We start from the raw sequence: 17,876 nt of genomic DNA on the forward strand, positions 1-17,876 counted from the left end.
AAAAAGGTAGAAATCCGAAGGACAGATGTCAGGTCTATATGGTGAGTGTGGCAAGAGATCCCATTCGAGTCTGCACAGAATCCAGCCAACAAATGTAGACACATGTGGTCTTGCATTATCTTCACAGAACATTACCTTTTTGCAGCAGAACTCAGTTCGATGCTTTTTCTTTTTCCAGATACTCATTGTAGATAATACCATGGCAGTCCCACCAGATGCAAAGCACGGTCTTTTTGTTAGTCAAATTGAACTTTGCGACGCTGCCGATGGGCTCAATGGGTGCAGACCAACCTACTTTTTAGCCCGTGTTGTTGAAATAAATCCACTTTTCAGCACAAGAAGTTTGTCCTTGCATTGATATTCGAACAGATTAGTGCAGTCCTGAATACATCTGTCCTTACCTAGTCGAGTCAGCTCATACGGCACCTACCAAGTGAACTTGTACGTCAAGTTTATGCGATGCACTGTGAGACTAATGGACATGGCACTAATGCGTAACTCTTTGGCAAGCTCTCAAATGGTTGCATACTGATCTTCTTTCACAAGTTCTCACAGGCGGGCCTCATCAACATCAGTAGGCTGGCCAGAGCGCTGTGCTTCTTAAATGTCATAGTCCTTGTTTTTGAACTTTCTGTACCAAACCTTCACAGTGTCATATGATACAACATTAGTACCTACAGCTTGATTTGGTGACATTCTGAAGCTAACCTTTTGTAACAGAACTGGAAGTAAATGATGGTTCTAAACTGGTAGTGAGATAATTCCATTTCAAACACCTTGTACTTAATGATAATGATATTCATTTTTACAAATTTCATAACACAGTGTTCTAAAGCAAGTCTTTTTTTCAAATGCCAAAAATAGTTTAATAAAATATGATTAAACAAGCTAACACAAACTGTTTTTGCAGATGATATTTGATGCAGCTGGAAACTTTTGTTAAACCCCGGTAAATAATCATCATCATCAGTTCCATCTTTCACCAACACCAAACACCCTTCTGCAGCACGATTTCCATTTTCTTTCGCAAAATGAATGGTTTTGCATTTGAAACCAGCTCTGTTTGTTTCTTTTCGCAGGAGCCATATTTACTACTAAAAGAAACACTACATTAGCTGTATTTTAACTAAAACTAAATGCGATTTATTAAAGCTTTCAATTTTCACTTCAAAATCATGGCTTAATGACTACAGAAAGAGAAAACATCTAACTTCTAATTTCACGAATTCATTCAAGTGCATTCTTACTCCAAATTATATGCCGCATTTAAAAATCTTAAAATACAAGGTCTGGCTATTAATTCCCAAGACTGCTTTAATAACACCAGAACATGTGATGTGAAAAACGTAATCTTTTAATATGTTTTGAAGTAATCCCCATCTGTCGTAATACACTTCTGTGCTCGGCTGTATAAGTTGTGGAAACAACCTTTAAAGTCCTCTTTTGTAAGGCCAATGTCAACGTCATGTTCTTCTCGATGGTTTCAACATCCACAAAGTGTGTTCCTTTGATAACAGTTTTAAGTTTGGGAAAAGAAAAAGAATACTGCAGGGGCCAAGTCAGGAGAGTATGGCAGATGCTGCAGTTGTACGACCTCATGCTCAGAACCTCTTCACTGGCAAAGCAATGTGGGGGTGGGCGTTGTCATGCAACAGAAACAAACTCCAATTCTGTTGAAAACGGGGACGTACTCTGTGAATTCTTTGTCGGAGTCGGGCAAGAACTTCTGCATAAAACTGTCTTGTAACAGTAGTGCCTGGTGGGACAAATTCATGATGAATAAGTCCTTCACTATCAAAGAAAGCGATTAACATGACTTTGACCTTGATTATTGAAATCGAAATTTTTTCTGTTTAGGGAAGCTGGGAGACCGCCATTCTGTGCTCTATCTCTTGGTTTCAAGGTTGCATTGATAGCACTACGATTTGTCACCCATCTCTATCGAATCCAGGAAAGCAGGGTCAGCATTAGCATTGTTGATGAGTTTGTAAGGATCCTAAGTTTTACTAACGTTTATTTTATTTTAAATCTTTACTATCACTTCTTATTTTCTACTTCCGGCCAGAATTAAAAGCCTTTAACTTATTTATGCAAATTTGTCTTGCTAACGCCAAGTACTTAAGTTGTGGCTTTTTGCCAAGCAAGAGAGAGGAAGGAGTTATTAGAAGCAGGCCGCTTGCCATAGTAGTTTTACTCGTTTGCTGGTTGCCTTCAAGGCCAGAGGTTTAATTCTCTTGATAATTTTAAACGTATCGTAGTTTTAGCAGCTCTCTGTACTACATACAGCTTTTTGTTAATTAACGGCCAATCTTGGAGTTAGGCACTTGTTTATTAATCCAAAGTTAGTTTAGTTAGAGTTTTAGTTAATATTTTTATATTCTTACGTTCAGACCACAAGTGGTTGGTCTCTGTATTCCGAAGTCCGGAAATCGTTGTAAAGAGAAAAAAATAAAGGGTTTCGTATACCCTTCCAGTGTGTATTGTCTACTTCACAATTTATTGAACATAGCTTTAGTAAGCTCCCTGTTCTGAGTCAGGACAGTTAATGTTTCCAAAGCAAGTAAAGAGGAACACAAGTTCTGATAAGTTAACCACACGTGTCCATTTTGACTTGCTTCTGATCGTCCGATAAATAGTGCAGGACAAAGCTGGAACACACCTTGCGTTTCCTTAGGTCTTGCGTCAGAATTTGGTGAACCACCTCTTTGTTGATGTTAAATTCACTGGCTAGCATTCGAATAGTCAGTCACCGATCCGCTGCTACAAGCTCTCAAACTTTCTCAATTATTTCAGGCGTACGCACGGAAATTGGCCTTCCGGTGTGGGCGGCATCTTCAACATTTTCACGGCTGTCCTAAAAACATCCATATCATTCAAATATACGGGAATGGGATAATGCTTGCTCACTATACACTTGCTTCAACATTGCATACATTTCTGTTGCACCTTTGCCCAGTTTAAAGCAGAATTTGATGTTCACCCTTTGTTCCATTTCAGCACTTTCTCAACACCATTTTCGCACTTCGACAACACTTCACCAGATACGTTTCCACGCGTCTTTCCCAGCAAAGCACGTGTCTACAACTGACGCATGCTGTAGGGAGCATGTGCTGATATACTACTTTCCAGATACCAGCAGCACCTCTCTCGGGCGAGTGATCGGTTTCATGCTGTGACTTCAGTCCTGGATATTAATAGCCACACCTTGTAGCATTCTTTGGACAGCTACATTAAATACAATCCACTCTCTTTGCAGGAATATTTACTCCCTCAAGCATTTAACTATGACACATCTTGTTTCCTTCATCGCTTGTCCAGAAATATGAAATTGTCCAGAAACACCGGAAAATATGGTATTTATTTATTTTTTGGGTGGATACTTTGAGTTCCAGATACTGGATGTCTGGATTTCTGACCTCGTACTGTATACATAATTTTTAGTATGGTAGAATAAGTAATATTTCAGAAGCTTATCAAATTTGATATAAACATGGACTGCAAAATTCAGTTATTAGATAATTAAGCTAAAAATTAATTTAGGAATTGAGTATGAAGGCACTTCAGGTAAATGGAAACAATATACAAAATTTTCTTGTACTGTCATGCATATACTCACTGATGGGGACTTACAATAATTAATGCTGAAATTTGGAAATGCAGTCAAGTCTGATTAATTGGCATAGCACTTTATTTAGAAGAAAATTCAGAAAAGAAAATTACTAATCTAAATATTAATTGGTGTTTTCGTATGCTAGAACACTTTGATGTTCCAAAAGTCTGACAATGGACATTCAACATTTTCAGATTTTTAAAGATAAATGCATTTCCCAGTGTATAAGATGCACTTTTTAAAAAAATTCTGTGTCTAAAAACTGGGTGCCTCTTGTACAATAATGGTGTCAGCACTCACATAAATGGCAACAGTGGCGTTACGGTGAATAAAATTAAGGTTGAAAGACTGTTCATGATGCAAATGCGGCGTACAAGTCGAACCTTAAAATGGTAAAGTCTTATGCTCACTGCCTCGCCTGTTTCTTTAAGAAACTGAAACATCTGAAATTCCATTTGAGATTTACAATAGTATTTTCCCCTCCCCATCCATTAAAGAACAAAGAAGAGAGAAGGTTTCAAATGATATTGATGTTAGTACCTAACAAAAGAGCTTTTTCCCTGAGTGTATACTAAGTCACCTTTAACCTAAAGATAAGGAACCACAAAACAATCCTTTTAGCAGAAGACTGTCTACAATAAAGATGGACTGATACAATACATTTAGAGAAACTGCACCTTAAACTATTATATACTTTAGGGGAAATACAGATGAGATCCAGCTAATGAATGGGAGTTCTGACAGTGATGATGAGTAGCATACTGAATAAACTTTGATTTTAATAATTTTATATAATATTTCTTCCTGTTATCTAGCAGGCTAATAAAAATCAGTCCGTCAAACAAATAATTATTTATTATTATTATTATTTTTTTAATTTTCAGGTTCCAATAGCACCCTTGGTCTTAGGACAGCATCTTATGCAAAGGAAAATAAGGTACATTTTAGCTTTAATTTCTAAAAGCAGGTTTCTATACATTGGTTGAAGACCATGTTATGCCCCATGTAGAAAGCAGAAACTCCTGCCAGCACGTGTTGGAATTCGATTGTGGCAGAATCATATCTATTGGAACTGTGATTTATCATTCCATGACATTGCTGCTCATGTTGGATGGATCACATAACCATTAGACAATATGGAATTGATGGGTCCAGGCTGGATGTACTGACATTTTCAGATACCACACTTGAATGCCAAGCAAGATCTTAAGCAGCTCAAGGCAACTAATGCCCAAGAGCATAAACATGTTATCCTTTTGGCCTTGTGGAATTATACAGACTTTTCACTTTCATCTGCGAACATTGCACCAGGTGGCGAACTGCCTAGTGCTGGCCTGGGATTTAAACCATTCTCATACCACCTTTTGAAATACACATTAAGTAAGAAATGAAATTAAATGTAACACGGTAATACCTCCTTTTTTGGTGTATTACAGTAGTTGTATAATTTTTTTTAATAAATATATTATTATCATCAACAGCCAGATGAATGTTTCAAAGAATATTTTTTCTAAGTTTCCTTAAAGAAAATATAAGGTATAAAAATGCAAATGGAATGCATTCAAAAACATATGGAAGCAATAGAACTGATTAAATATCAGTTTAAAGTATTTTATGTGCTTAAATTTACAATCAAAATAAGGAAAATGTGAAAGGAACACAACACTGTCAAACAACAACTGAAGCTGATCGTTACACTTAGTATATTAGTATACAGAAAGGGATTAAAAAATATCCTGGCAAAAATGTAAAGGCAGAATAAAGCAAGAATATGAGAGAAAAAATGAACACTAAATGATAAAAAAAAACTATTTCAAATTTTGGAGCATTTCTTTGGAATGATGCACTGTCATAGGAGGTATGTGAAAAATTTCAAGAAAGTATGTTTGTAAGAGCAATAAAAACTGGTTTCATTCAAACAAATAGCAAAACCAAGTAAAATATAACTTTGTAAAAAAAATAATAAGGAGAAGAATTCATAAAAATTGAACTCGACATTTTAATATGATTTGTTTACTATTTGTAGTTTTCTCTCATTTGGAACCAGTCTTCAGTTTCTTTGTATGTTTGGGTCCTCAAGTGACTGAGCAGATAAGACAAAATTTTAACTAATTTAACACCCTTGGAGTCTCAAAGCATGCATGCTTTTATGGTTATCCCCATGTACAATGTGAATAGGAGTCAGCTTCCTTTAGAAAGACATTTATAGATGGATCACAAGAACCTGCCTGTTATGGCAGGTAGTCCTTACGGCTTTAGTGTGATCAAATAAATATAAAAATTTAGCCCCTTACATGCTTCGTTACACATTTTGATGCAAATCTTTTTTTTTTTTTCAAGTTTCTTTCTATCAGGCAAAATTAAAACTGAGTGCGCTTACATTTTTATTTTCATAGTTTCAATATTTTGCAGCAATCCGCTTATCATCTCTAGTTGTTTATGTTTCTACAGTAGTAAATCAGGAACCTAAGCCAGACAAAGTACAGCTTTCACATGATAATATAGCTAATAACAATAGCAGGCACAGCAATATTATTCCTGTCCTAACTTTAACCGTTTGATTGCTACGTGGCACAAAAGCGCTGTGTTCATTTGTCTTGAAAACTGAGACGCAGTTAGTTATTTTAAAATGCACTCGTGTTACAAAGTACGCGTGAGGTCAGATTACGTATGTTCCCACCCACGGAGCAACAAAGACACACTGAAACTCGCAGTGCTGAAGCATTGCATCGCGGTTTTCGAGACAAATGAATGCAGCGCTTTTGCACAGCATAGCAGTCAAAGGGTTAATGTATTAGTTCTTTTTATGCAAGAGTCTAATTGTTGATCTGAATCTGACTTTACTGTATTCTTATAAAAATTTATATTATCATATCCTATTGATTTCCATTTCTCTGTTTCAAATTAACTTAAATTTCTCCAAAATGGAAAACATTATTCATTGTTTATTAAATTTTCTTTACATTCTTGATATATACAGATGTAGATTTGTATAGTAACTGAAAATTTTTATATATGCATCACCCATTCTTTGCACTTTGAATTCTTCAACCATGGGTCTGATATAAACATTATATGTATGATGTTCGTACTTCCTACTAATCATTTACTATAAAAAAATCTGAATAAAATACTATAAAGAGACTACATTAAGAGATTTTCAATGCTCACAAAAGAACATCATAAAGCAACAGATGTTTAATGTCAGGATATTCCATCATCCACCAGTTCAAAACACTATCACTAAATTGCAAATACTGAGGATTTTAAATGCCACAATATCTTTAGAATGCTTCAAAATCTAAAATTAAAGAATTTTAGAAAAGATCTCAAATAATTATATATTTGGTTATATATATATATATATCTTTAGAGAGGGAAAGATTTTTCCAGTGACAACTCATCATCATTTTTTACTGTTATCTATGATCTACATTAAAGATGCCAGATGAAAAGTTTAGCAAAAAGGTGCAGTGTTTCATTATTTTCAAGCTTTGGAAAATTTTGATAGTAAGACAGAACTTTGGCACAGTTTTTGGATATAAAGAAGTAAAGACTGAAAACATCAAACAGCTAACATTGAAGGACTTTGTAAAAGGAGCGACAATGGTTTTCTCCTCTTCAAACAAAGCATGTTCTGCTCCTTTCTTTATCTAATCCACAGGTAGTAGTATTAAGTACTTTGAACAGAATAAAAATTTGGTTGTACACAACAATGATTGATGATTGTTTGGATGACTATTAATATCGTGTATTAAGTGTGTATCGAAAGCTGGTTCAAGAAAGAAAAATTAAAGTAAGTAGGAATTTCTACAGAGATTTAGTGTAGACAAGATTAAAACTTAAAATTATTGTAGGACAAGTTAACAGACGAAAAAAATTCAGGAATCTCATTGTTCCGATTTCCCAAACTTCAAAAGTCTGTTTACACATGTATTCAAGTCCATTACTTATTTACTCGTTTATTTGATTAGAGGAAAACACAAGATTATTCAGTTACAATTATCTGTGTAAGGGAAAGGAAGCCTCTGTGGAGAATTTTCTAACAGAAACTGTTTTGTATTCATTTTACTTGGATATTTGTGAAAAATTAGAAAAATGCTTATGAAGTGATTTAAAATCTTTGGCCAGATTATTAATGCTCAGCTGTCTTTCCACGTGACCACTGGCAGGCATATTCCAACCCAAATTAATTTCTGAATTTAAAGTCATTTATAATCCCCTGGCTATGCCCATGAATAACATTTGCAGTTGTAACAAATAAAAATAGATCCCACAGCATATGTTAGTTACTAATATTAAATTATAATAGCAACAAAATAAACATTTACTTAAAAAAAAAAAAAAAAAAAAAAAACAGAGAAAGCTAAACTAACGAAAGTATTCTAGTGAAGTAACTGCAGCTTTCATCAATCTACACACACAAAAAGTGCATATAATAAGTATAATTACCAGCAACATCTCTTGAAGCTTTAACTTTGACTAATAATTCCAAATCAACATCTAATATTCCTTTTGTTAAAAGTTCCACAAATTCATTAGTCAAGTTGTATGGTTCTTTTTTCACTTCCTTCTTTACAACAGCTTGGAGCTTTTTCAGAAGTTCTTTAAAGAGGTGCTTTTCGACAAATTCTGCAGCAAACTGAATAAATAAAATTAAAATTATTGCATATTAATTGAACAGTAATTCCACTAAATTCAGATTTCTTTGGATGCAATGTATTTAAATATTCAACACTTCCCCAAAAACTACATTTTGACAGATTAATTTCTACCATGAAACACATCTAAAATTATATTTTACTTCTTTACAAAGTACATAAACAAGATTTAGGAGAATAAAATTAAACTACTCAATTTAAATGAGAACTGAAATTTACTATCAGATGTGAAAATAGTTCATAATTATATTGATTATTATTGGTGATATTTTTTAGATTTAAAAAACCGTACTACAGATTTCACCATTTTGTTGACTGATTGATGACTAGTACATTCTTGTCGTAATGAAAGACTTTAGTCATAATTTTCATGTAACACTTCTTTACATACTCCATTAATTGAAAAATTTCAGATTTTACTTCGAATATTCGAAATTCCATACTTGCGTATTAACGCAACCATCTTAGTAGAAATTTTCACATTTTCAGAAGTAACTTATGTACATAACGGTTCTTTAGGTAACCATATTCATTATAAGCTGCAATATGAAAATCCCTCGAAACACCCTTTTTTTTCTGTAAAATATTCGTAAATTGAGCCAAGCCAGATACATTAATACATAAGCACTCGAAATTCTTCAAGTTCAAAGCTATCAATATCGTCACCATAAAATATATCACCTGGCCATAAATTATGCAAAACATTTTTAAAAATATCTGCGGATAAGTCCTCTCAGGACCCTGCACTGCTTCATACAAAAATTTATTTTAAAGCATTAAGTATTCTCACTGATCTTCTTGCTGCATCAATTTTAAAAAGGCTGCTTTATTTCTGCATTTCAGTGCAAGCAAAATTTGGATATCTCAATTTAAAGAAAAGCATAGAAAGGCTACATTGATTACTAATTTTGATAAAATTAATAACAAAAAGACAACAAAATAATAAGCTACAACAAATCATAGAGTTAAGGATAGGTATTACTTCCTTTTTTTACAATTTCAGCAACAAAAGGAAATCAGTGTGAGCAACATTCTTATCGAAACAAACATGGGTCTTCAAGGTTCACACTTTACATACAGGACTAGAGAGAAAAGAGGGTACTTTTCCGTTTTGCCTGCGCAAGCGATAAAGTCGCCAATAATGGTACAACCGATGCCAAACGGAATATTCTCGCTGGTAACCTTTTACGCCTCATTTTCAAAACAAGTGGCAGCTTTTTCTTATCAAATTGATTGTTTCTTTTAATACTGGCATATAATTACATAGAATTTTTATCAGATAGTTCAGTTTTATGTCTAAGGCCATTTTCGGTAATTAAGTCAATTAGGATGCAATCACAGCGCTTACCCGAAAATATAGAAAAGGTAAAGTCAAGGGTTAAATTCATCAATTCTAATGAGAATGCATTAGCAAAGTAAAGCACTGCAGTTTTACATAATTTCTGAGTAAGCTATTTGTATGAATTGGAATATTTCTTGCATTTAAACTTGTGTTCCAAATTAAGATTTAACTTGAAATTAATGTAGATAATTACTGAGAGCATTTGATTTTTGTAGAGTAGTTTACGTGAGATGAGATCTCTTGGGGTCACGTGATATGAACCGGCGAATCAGGATGTTGAACCATGAAAGCATAGTAAATTCTTAAATTAATGTCTTTTCACAAATTTATTGTCTTAATTTATTGGCTTTTTATAAAATTTTAAGCGATATTAAAATGTTTATGCCTTCAAAAAAAGAATTCTTAGAACTAACATTTTTTTAATATTTTTTATGTGTATACTGTATGTTGTCGCCAATAAAGTCTGCTTGGCGAGATTTGCGCCGGCGAAACGGAAAAGTATCGAAAAGAGAAAAAAAAGCTGCCCCCTCACAACCATTCAATGACAGAAAATGAAGTTCGCCATCTGGCATGTGTTTAAAGATGAAATAATATACAGGATTATTTAAGATAAAAATTAATAAATACAATACAATAAAAAAATATGGGGGGTTCATATAATAAATCATTCAAGTTATTGGAAAACCAGATTTTGAACTTTGTGTGTACTGTTAAATTTCACATTTATTCACATCTATACTGGTTATCGAAATTAAAGGATAATGATAAAAAATACGCTCATTAAGTTAATGTTGCAACCAATGGCCAATGCTGTAACTATTTATACTAATTAAATACATCTGAACATAAAACTGCACTTCAGCGCATATGTTAATGCCAGAAATATGCAAATTCAGTGGTTGACAATGTGGTGCATAATAGGCACATGTTCGAATTCTGGTCTGTAGTGTTGTTTAAAGTAAATCTGGTTTCTAAGAGTAATCTGATATTCAGTAATTATGGCTCAAAGGCATCATTTAAGTGATGTGGCAAATAATGTTGAATCGAGGGAGATTAAACAGAAAGGAAGGTCACCCAAGATTATGAATATTCCTCAAAGTGTCATATCAAGTGAATAGAGCTGCTTCTTAAGTACTGGATCAGTTGATAGGCAGTCTACATCAGAAGATCATTTTCTGTTATTGTCAGCTTCAAGAAACCACGAAGCGACTACAAGAGATTTGGTTTTAGACCTTCAGGCTGCCATAGGAACTCCATTTAGCCCTGCAAGAAGGCTTAACGAGGCTGGACTGTATGTAAGAAAACCAACAGTTTGTGTTTCACTCCAACATCCAGAAGGGCCTGTTTAAACTAGTGCCATTGTTATGTCTAATAGAGCCAAGATGACTGGGCCCGATTATTGTTTAATGATTAATCCGGATATAGTCTGAACAGTGATTCTAGATGTGTTTTGATCTGCCAAGAGGAAGGAACAAGTGAAGGGGAATGTGGGGACTGTGCCTCTACAATACTGGTTAATCAGTACAGCACTACGTCCACCAATATCTAAAACAGCACCAGATGTCAAGAGGATGGGGCACACTGGCACCTCGCTGAATTAGTATGCATTCATTATATATATAAATAGTGTCTTAAGGAACACACAACTTGCCTTCCCTTGTCCATGATAATTCCACTTCTGCAAGCACGGTTAAATGGTCTGGGGAGGAATCATGACAAATAGTGGCATCGAGCTGCATATCTTTCAAGGTGGTTCTGTAGGCACTTGAAGCTATGTGGATGAGGTATTGGAACTTTAAGCTAGACTGTTTAGGGGTGGCATTGACCTATATATTTCGCTAATGGATGACAATGCTCGGCCTCATCAAGTATATGTGGTGTCAGAATATTCGCAAACAAACTCACCGACTGAAGATGTGTGGGATGCCTTATGGTGCCAAATTCCTCCCTGCACCCTTCAAGAATTGAAAAGTGAACTATTAGAAGAATGGCTTACAATTCTGATTGTTTCTTTGAATATGTGATATCGTGATTGTGCTAAATTTGTGATTTTTCTTGATACTACTGTGTTATCGACATGACAGGAAAAGAAAATCCCCCATTAAATTGTGATTCTGGAAATAAGACAAATGCTGCTCGGAACAATATGATTACGCTTACGGATGATCTTATCAAGTATGGAAATTCTAGACTGAATGATAATTGGCAAGAGCTCATTGCCAAAGATGCCTATTTGGAAAAGGACTTTATTGACGCTATGCTACTCATGAACTACTAAACGCAGTGTGGATAGGTTCTGATTGATTATTCTAAAATATTATGTGATGACCAAGCTACGAAACCTCTACAAATGGATTTCAAAAAACACAGAGCTTTTGGTGAAGGACTATTCAACATCTCTAAAGGTAAGTGCGATTCTTTTTAAACTCTGACTTTTTCTTATGCAAAATTATCTCATCACGAAATAGTTGTTATGAAACATACGAGTCAAATTCCTAATGATACTAATAATATAAATGCTGATTGTTCTATGTCTACTAATGATACTAGTGATGTAAATGTGTTTATTCCTAATGTAAATGATGTAAGTAAACCAAAACCTAGACGAGCTTCAAAGCGTGTTCTTAATGAAGCTCAGGATAATGAGGGGTTTATTCTCCCCACAAAGACTGCTCGGCCAAGTAAAATAGTGAAGTGTAATGTAGATGCACCTCTTACCAATGAATTCAAACTTTCTATTAATGTATTTGATAATGACATACAAATTGTAAATGATTCTATGGACATTCAACATGATTCTGAAAATTTTACCATTGCAGTTAAACCAAAAATTCGACCCATTATGGTCAAACCTGATATTAAATTCAGTGATTTCATGAAAATTTTAAGAAAGGAGGTTAATTGTGAATTTGCGAGTAAGGTCAATGGGGACTTCCTCAAGAACTTTCCCAGCACTGAGGAAGATCACAGAAATATTACCCATCACTTAGATTTGAAGAATATTGACCACTAAGTGATATTAGCAAAAATTGATAAACCTATTAGTTTTCCGTGGCTTGCCCAACTGAAGACATTGCTGAGGAGTTAAATATGTTAGGATACAAAGTGCATCGTGTAGCACGTATGCATAGAATTAAAACTGGGGTCCTCATGCCCTTATTCCAAGTTCAGGTGGAGAACACCCTTACGATCGAGAAAACATATGACATTACAAAATTCTTGGATTTTTATGTTACTGTCAAAAAGTATACTGTAAATGGAAGTGTTGTGCATTGTCATAACTGCTAGCACTTCCATCACTCATCCAATACTTGCAAACTAAGACCGAGATACATGAAATGCACTGGGCCCCATAAAACTGCAGACTGCTTTGCAATAAGTCTCGAAACTGTGCGCTGTTGCAACTGTAATCAAACAGGCCACACCACGAATTTTCATGGGTATCCTAAGTTTCCTGTATCCAATATGTATAAAAAACCAATGGAAAATACTCAATCCAATAGCAATGTAAATCCTGCCTCTAACAATGTTCTAGTTAATAATCCTGTGAAGAAAACTACTCATGTAGCTAAAGGTAAATCATATTTGCATGCTACGAAAAATTCTTATGTAAAAAATTCTATGTCCAATCCTGCTATCATAAAAAGTGATTCTAATGTCAATAAACCAGAATATTCTGATTTCAATGTATTGTTAGATATTATAAAGTTCCTCAGAGAACTGGGAAAAATAGACTAGAACTAGAAGAGAAACACGCTAATGTGACAATCAAAACCGTAAAAACAACCTTGTATTTAGCGTAGGTATAATGAAACACTCAATTGATTTCGAGGGCAGCTAAAGGTCCCTCCTCATCAGGAGAAAGAAATACCTAGAAAGAAGAAAATAAAGGAGAAGGAGTCTCGGAAACACGTGGTCCTTATCAGCACTGCACGTGTTTATAACTGAATTTTTAATCAGAGTTGCACTGGCCGCCTACTTTTACTGAGCCAGGCTATCTGATCAAGCATAAACGACAAGAAAAATTAGCGAAGCTAAAATAGAGAGCGAGGGGCAAATGCACCTTCACGCTCAAAATCTGAACTTCAAATAATGGAATGCAACCACTGAACGGATTTTTACATCCTCTGGTAGTACCAAACGTGAGGAGGTAACACCATCTATCGGCAAAAATAACTGAATTAAGATAGTAGAATTTTAAAGGCATTAGGAAGGACGGAATTGGACTTCAAATCATTAACTAAACCTGCTAAATCTTTGTGAATGTGAAAAGCCTCAAGAAAATCCAATTCACATATGGAAGAAGCCTTTTGGATAATTTTTGCAGACCCAAAGTCAAAATTATGGTTAAATGTCCAACTATTATACGCTATTGAAGACTTGTTAATTTCGCCTTTTCTGACATAAGATTCATATTCCTTGATACAAAACTTCAATGCTCTTTTTGTTTGGCCAATATATCTTAAACCACACTGACACCATATACTATAAATTTCCCAAGAATTCAAGACAGAAACGCAATCTTTTAGAATCGAAGGGTGAATTTTATTAATAGGGGAGAAACCGACTTGAAAATTGAATTTCTGGAGAATCCGTGCAATTTTATAGCTAACAGAAGGATAAAATGGAAGCACGACAAGGTCATTAATATTATTTCTAACAGTGGAATGTCTTCTTTGATGGGAATCTGAAAATTTTTTAACGACTTTATCAATAATCATGTTAGAAAATCCACGGTCAATCGCAACTGCTCTCAAATAATTAAGTTCATTGGTAAGCAAAGATTCAGAGGAACAAACTTTAAGCGCGCGGAATACATAATAGTGAAAAGAAGCCATTTTTTGCTTAACAGAATGGCATGACTTGGCATGGGGTGGTAAACAAACTGCAAAGGGTTTACGGTACACAGTGGTGCTAAAATCAGTTTCATTGCGGATTATAAGAATATCGAGGAAGGGGAGGGAATTGTTGGATTCAATTTCAAGAGTGAATTGGATGGCTGGATCAATTGAATTCATAATAGATAGAATCTCGGATAAATCCTCTTTATAACCGTCAAAAAGTGAGAAAGTGTCGTCAACATACCGAATCCAAAGACGAAAAGATAGTTTATTAAATAATTTCATCTCAAAATAGTGCATATAAATGTCAGCAAGTACCGGACTGAAAGGATTACCCATAGCCAATCCTTCAACTTGACGAAAATATGCATTTTGGAAAACAAAGTGGGTTTGACTCAGAGAAACTTTAGTAAGCGAAACCAACTCATTAATTTCAGTATGCGTGAAGTTAAATTCCCTAAGCCTAGTTTCAAGACAATTTAGTGCTCCTTTGACCGGAACATTAGTAAACAGTGATTTGACATCAAATGAAACCATAAAGGAACGAAGTGGAGAAATATTTTAAAGTTTATCAATGACTTCGACAGAATTTTTTACAGTGTGAGTATTGTTAGCAAGTAGAGGAGAAAATTTGGAAACTAAATATTTGGCCAAAGGATATGAAGCAGTACCTATGTTGGAAACAATTGGTCGAAAAGGAATACCGGTTTTGTGGACTTTTGGATGAGCATAAAGCCTAGCGCAATTAGTAATAGGTGGAATAAGTGATTTCTTCAACTGAGTTGGCAGAATGTGGGAAGATTTAATAGCACTTTTAACTTTTGTGAGGTCTGAAGTTGAAGGATCTTTACGGATCGAGCAGTATGGGCCTTCATTTATCAGTTTAGAGACTCCAGTAATATATGTGTGTTTGTCCATAACAACGATCTGTCCTAGGACAGATCGTTGTTATGGACAAACAGCTTTAGAGATAATGATCATCAGATAATGACCTTATCAGCTTTAGAGATAATGATATTAGTATCAGAATGAATTTCACGTAAGATCTCATTATTTTCCTTTTCGCTAAGATTCGAACCCAAAGATTTGTTGTTAAAATTAACGTTATGAGTAATTAGGAGGCGGATTGTATCCTTCTGCGTTTCCAAAATTTTGGAGAATTTAAAGGCTTTCTCTATAGGGGCGATGATTTGAGGAATTGAAGGTTTAGATGTCTTTGAAAAGTTGAAATTATATTTTAATACTTTTAACTGATCCTCCGAAAGATTCCTATTGGAGATATTAACGATGGGGTTAACGTTTACAGTGGGAAGATCAGCTAGATAAGTGGGACTATCCGACTGGGGTGCGAGTTTAAGGAATTTAGAAATAAGCACATTTTTATGCCGTTGACAAACGGTATCAGTTCTAGACCAGGATGTATGTTAAAATGAGGAAACATTTTCAGTGGAATTAGCAATTTTTAAGTGGAGGTAATATAATTCAAATTCAATTTTAGATAAATGTTTGCGCGTGTCCCTTATAATATGACGAAGAAGTGTCAATTTGAATTTATGCAAAATTTTTTAAACGTGAACGGAAGCTTTAAGGCTACATTTCACATGTATAAATTTGGGAATGATATTTTGATGTTTGCATATAAGTAGAAACTGTAAATGATTCAAGAATTTCGTACGCTTAAGGGGGAACTTACAAAATCGGTTCCTGTCAGTGGACATATTGTGAAAAGGGTACAAGCAAGAAACAAGTGAACAAAAGAAATATAATTCCGAAAGTCCAAACAAGTAATTACTTACAACATGAAAAAACACCAATAAATAATGAAGGCAATTTTCATCAACATATGACAAAAACATTCCAAAAGGAGAGAAACATCCAATACTGAAAACCAATAGTCACGTGGAAAGAACCAATGAAAGTCAAAATCGTGCACGTGATAAACCAATATAAAGTAGAATTTCCTCGAAAATGCCGGTTGATAGCATAAAAAAAATCCGAAAAACTAATGGCCACGTGGTAAAACAATAAACAGTAAAATATTCTCGAAAATGCCGGTTGATAGCACAAACTAGACTAGAAGAGAAACACGCTAATGTGACAATCAAAACCGTAAAAACAACCTTGTATTTAGCGTAGGTATAATGAAACACTCAATCGATTTCGAGGGCAGCTAAAGGTCCCTCCTCATCAGGAGAAAGAAATACCTAGAAAGAAGAAAATAAAGGAGAAGGAGTCTCGGAAACACGTGGTCCTAATCAGCACTGCACGTGTTTATAACTGAATTTTTAATCAGAGTTGCACTGGCCGCCTACTTTTACTGAGCCAGGCTATCTGATCAAGCATAAAGGACAAGAAAAATTAGCGAAGTTAAAATAGGGAGCGAGGGGCAAATGCACCTTCACGCTCAAAATCTGAACTTCAAAAAATGGAAAGCAACCACTGAACGGATTTTTATACCCTCTGGTAGTACCAAACGTGAGGAGGTAATGCTATCTATCAGCAAAAATAACTGAATTAAGATAGTAGAATTTTAAAGGCATTAGGAAGGACGGGATTGGACTTCAAATCATTAACTAACCTGCTAAATCTTTGTAGTTGTATTGATTGCATCTACAATGGCATTTTAAGGCAATCATACAATGACTGCTTATATTTACTTTAATGCTTTGTATAATTTGATAAATCTCTCTGCAAGTAAATAATCTCGGTAACTTTATTATAAGACTACAGAACACGCAAGGCTGGCCTTACTCTATTTGGCATCTTGGGCAAAATATTTTTCAGCAACTTTCCCTATAAAGCCAAAATAGTGGGAAAATGATAGATGGTTCCACAAAATATGTTTTTTTTTTTTTTTTTTTTTTTTTTTTTTTTTTTTTTTTTGCATTCTAAAAATACCCTGATTATTCAGTATGGCATCCTTTTGCATCTGGCACCTTACATCACTCTCTTTAAAGCTGCTACTGAAAATATATTATTTGTAAGCATTTGCATTAACCTACAGTTTATACTATCAAAAGGGTTCAAAAAAATAAAAATTCTTAAAAAGTTTCTCAAAATAAAAATTATACAATGTTCTGTAATTATATGATACACTACTCCTTGTGTTCTTCAAATGCCATCTGTTTTTCCAAGTAAAATTTTACGATAGGGCGCCCCTTGTTATTTTTGCCAATTTTTATGGTATGATCTCTGTATTGGCAAGCCCACATAAACTCTGCAAAGTAGGAATACAAAATATCATCCGACAACTTTCGATGACCCTGGCTGCAAAAACTTGCGCTTTATATAGCATGCCCTCATTAGTATTGGCATGAGTGCTCATCTCATGACAAACCCACTCATACCCATCTGATTGATCCTTAAACTTGACCAGATGGATATCTTTTGTACAAACTTAACAACATTCATGGTGAGAACAA

General features: G+C 34.6%; 1 protein-coding gene across 1 annotated transcript in view; it reads right to left on the reverse strand.

The window, feature by feature from the left end:
• Positions 1-17,876, reverse strand: part of LOC118180255 (protein phosphatase 1L-like) — a 38,422-nt gene that overhangs the window by 19,119 nt on the left and 1,427 nt on the right. Inside the window, exon 2 of the mRNA XM_035349375.2 lies at positions 8,063-8,252. Coding sequence (XP_035205266.1) covers positions 8,063-8,252 — 190 coding nt within the window. The remainder of the gene's footprint in view (positions 1-8,062; positions 8,253-17,876) is intronic.

Source organism: Stegodyphus dumicola, chromosome 5 (assembly GCF_044657685.1).
Source record: "Stegodyphus dumicola isolate Sdum_Otavi_A_Nest chromosome 5, ASM4465768v1".
Classification (NCBI taxonomy): domain Eukaryota; kingdom Metazoa; phylum Arthropoda; class Arachnida; order Araneae; family Eresidae; genus Stegodyphus; species Stegodyphus dumicola.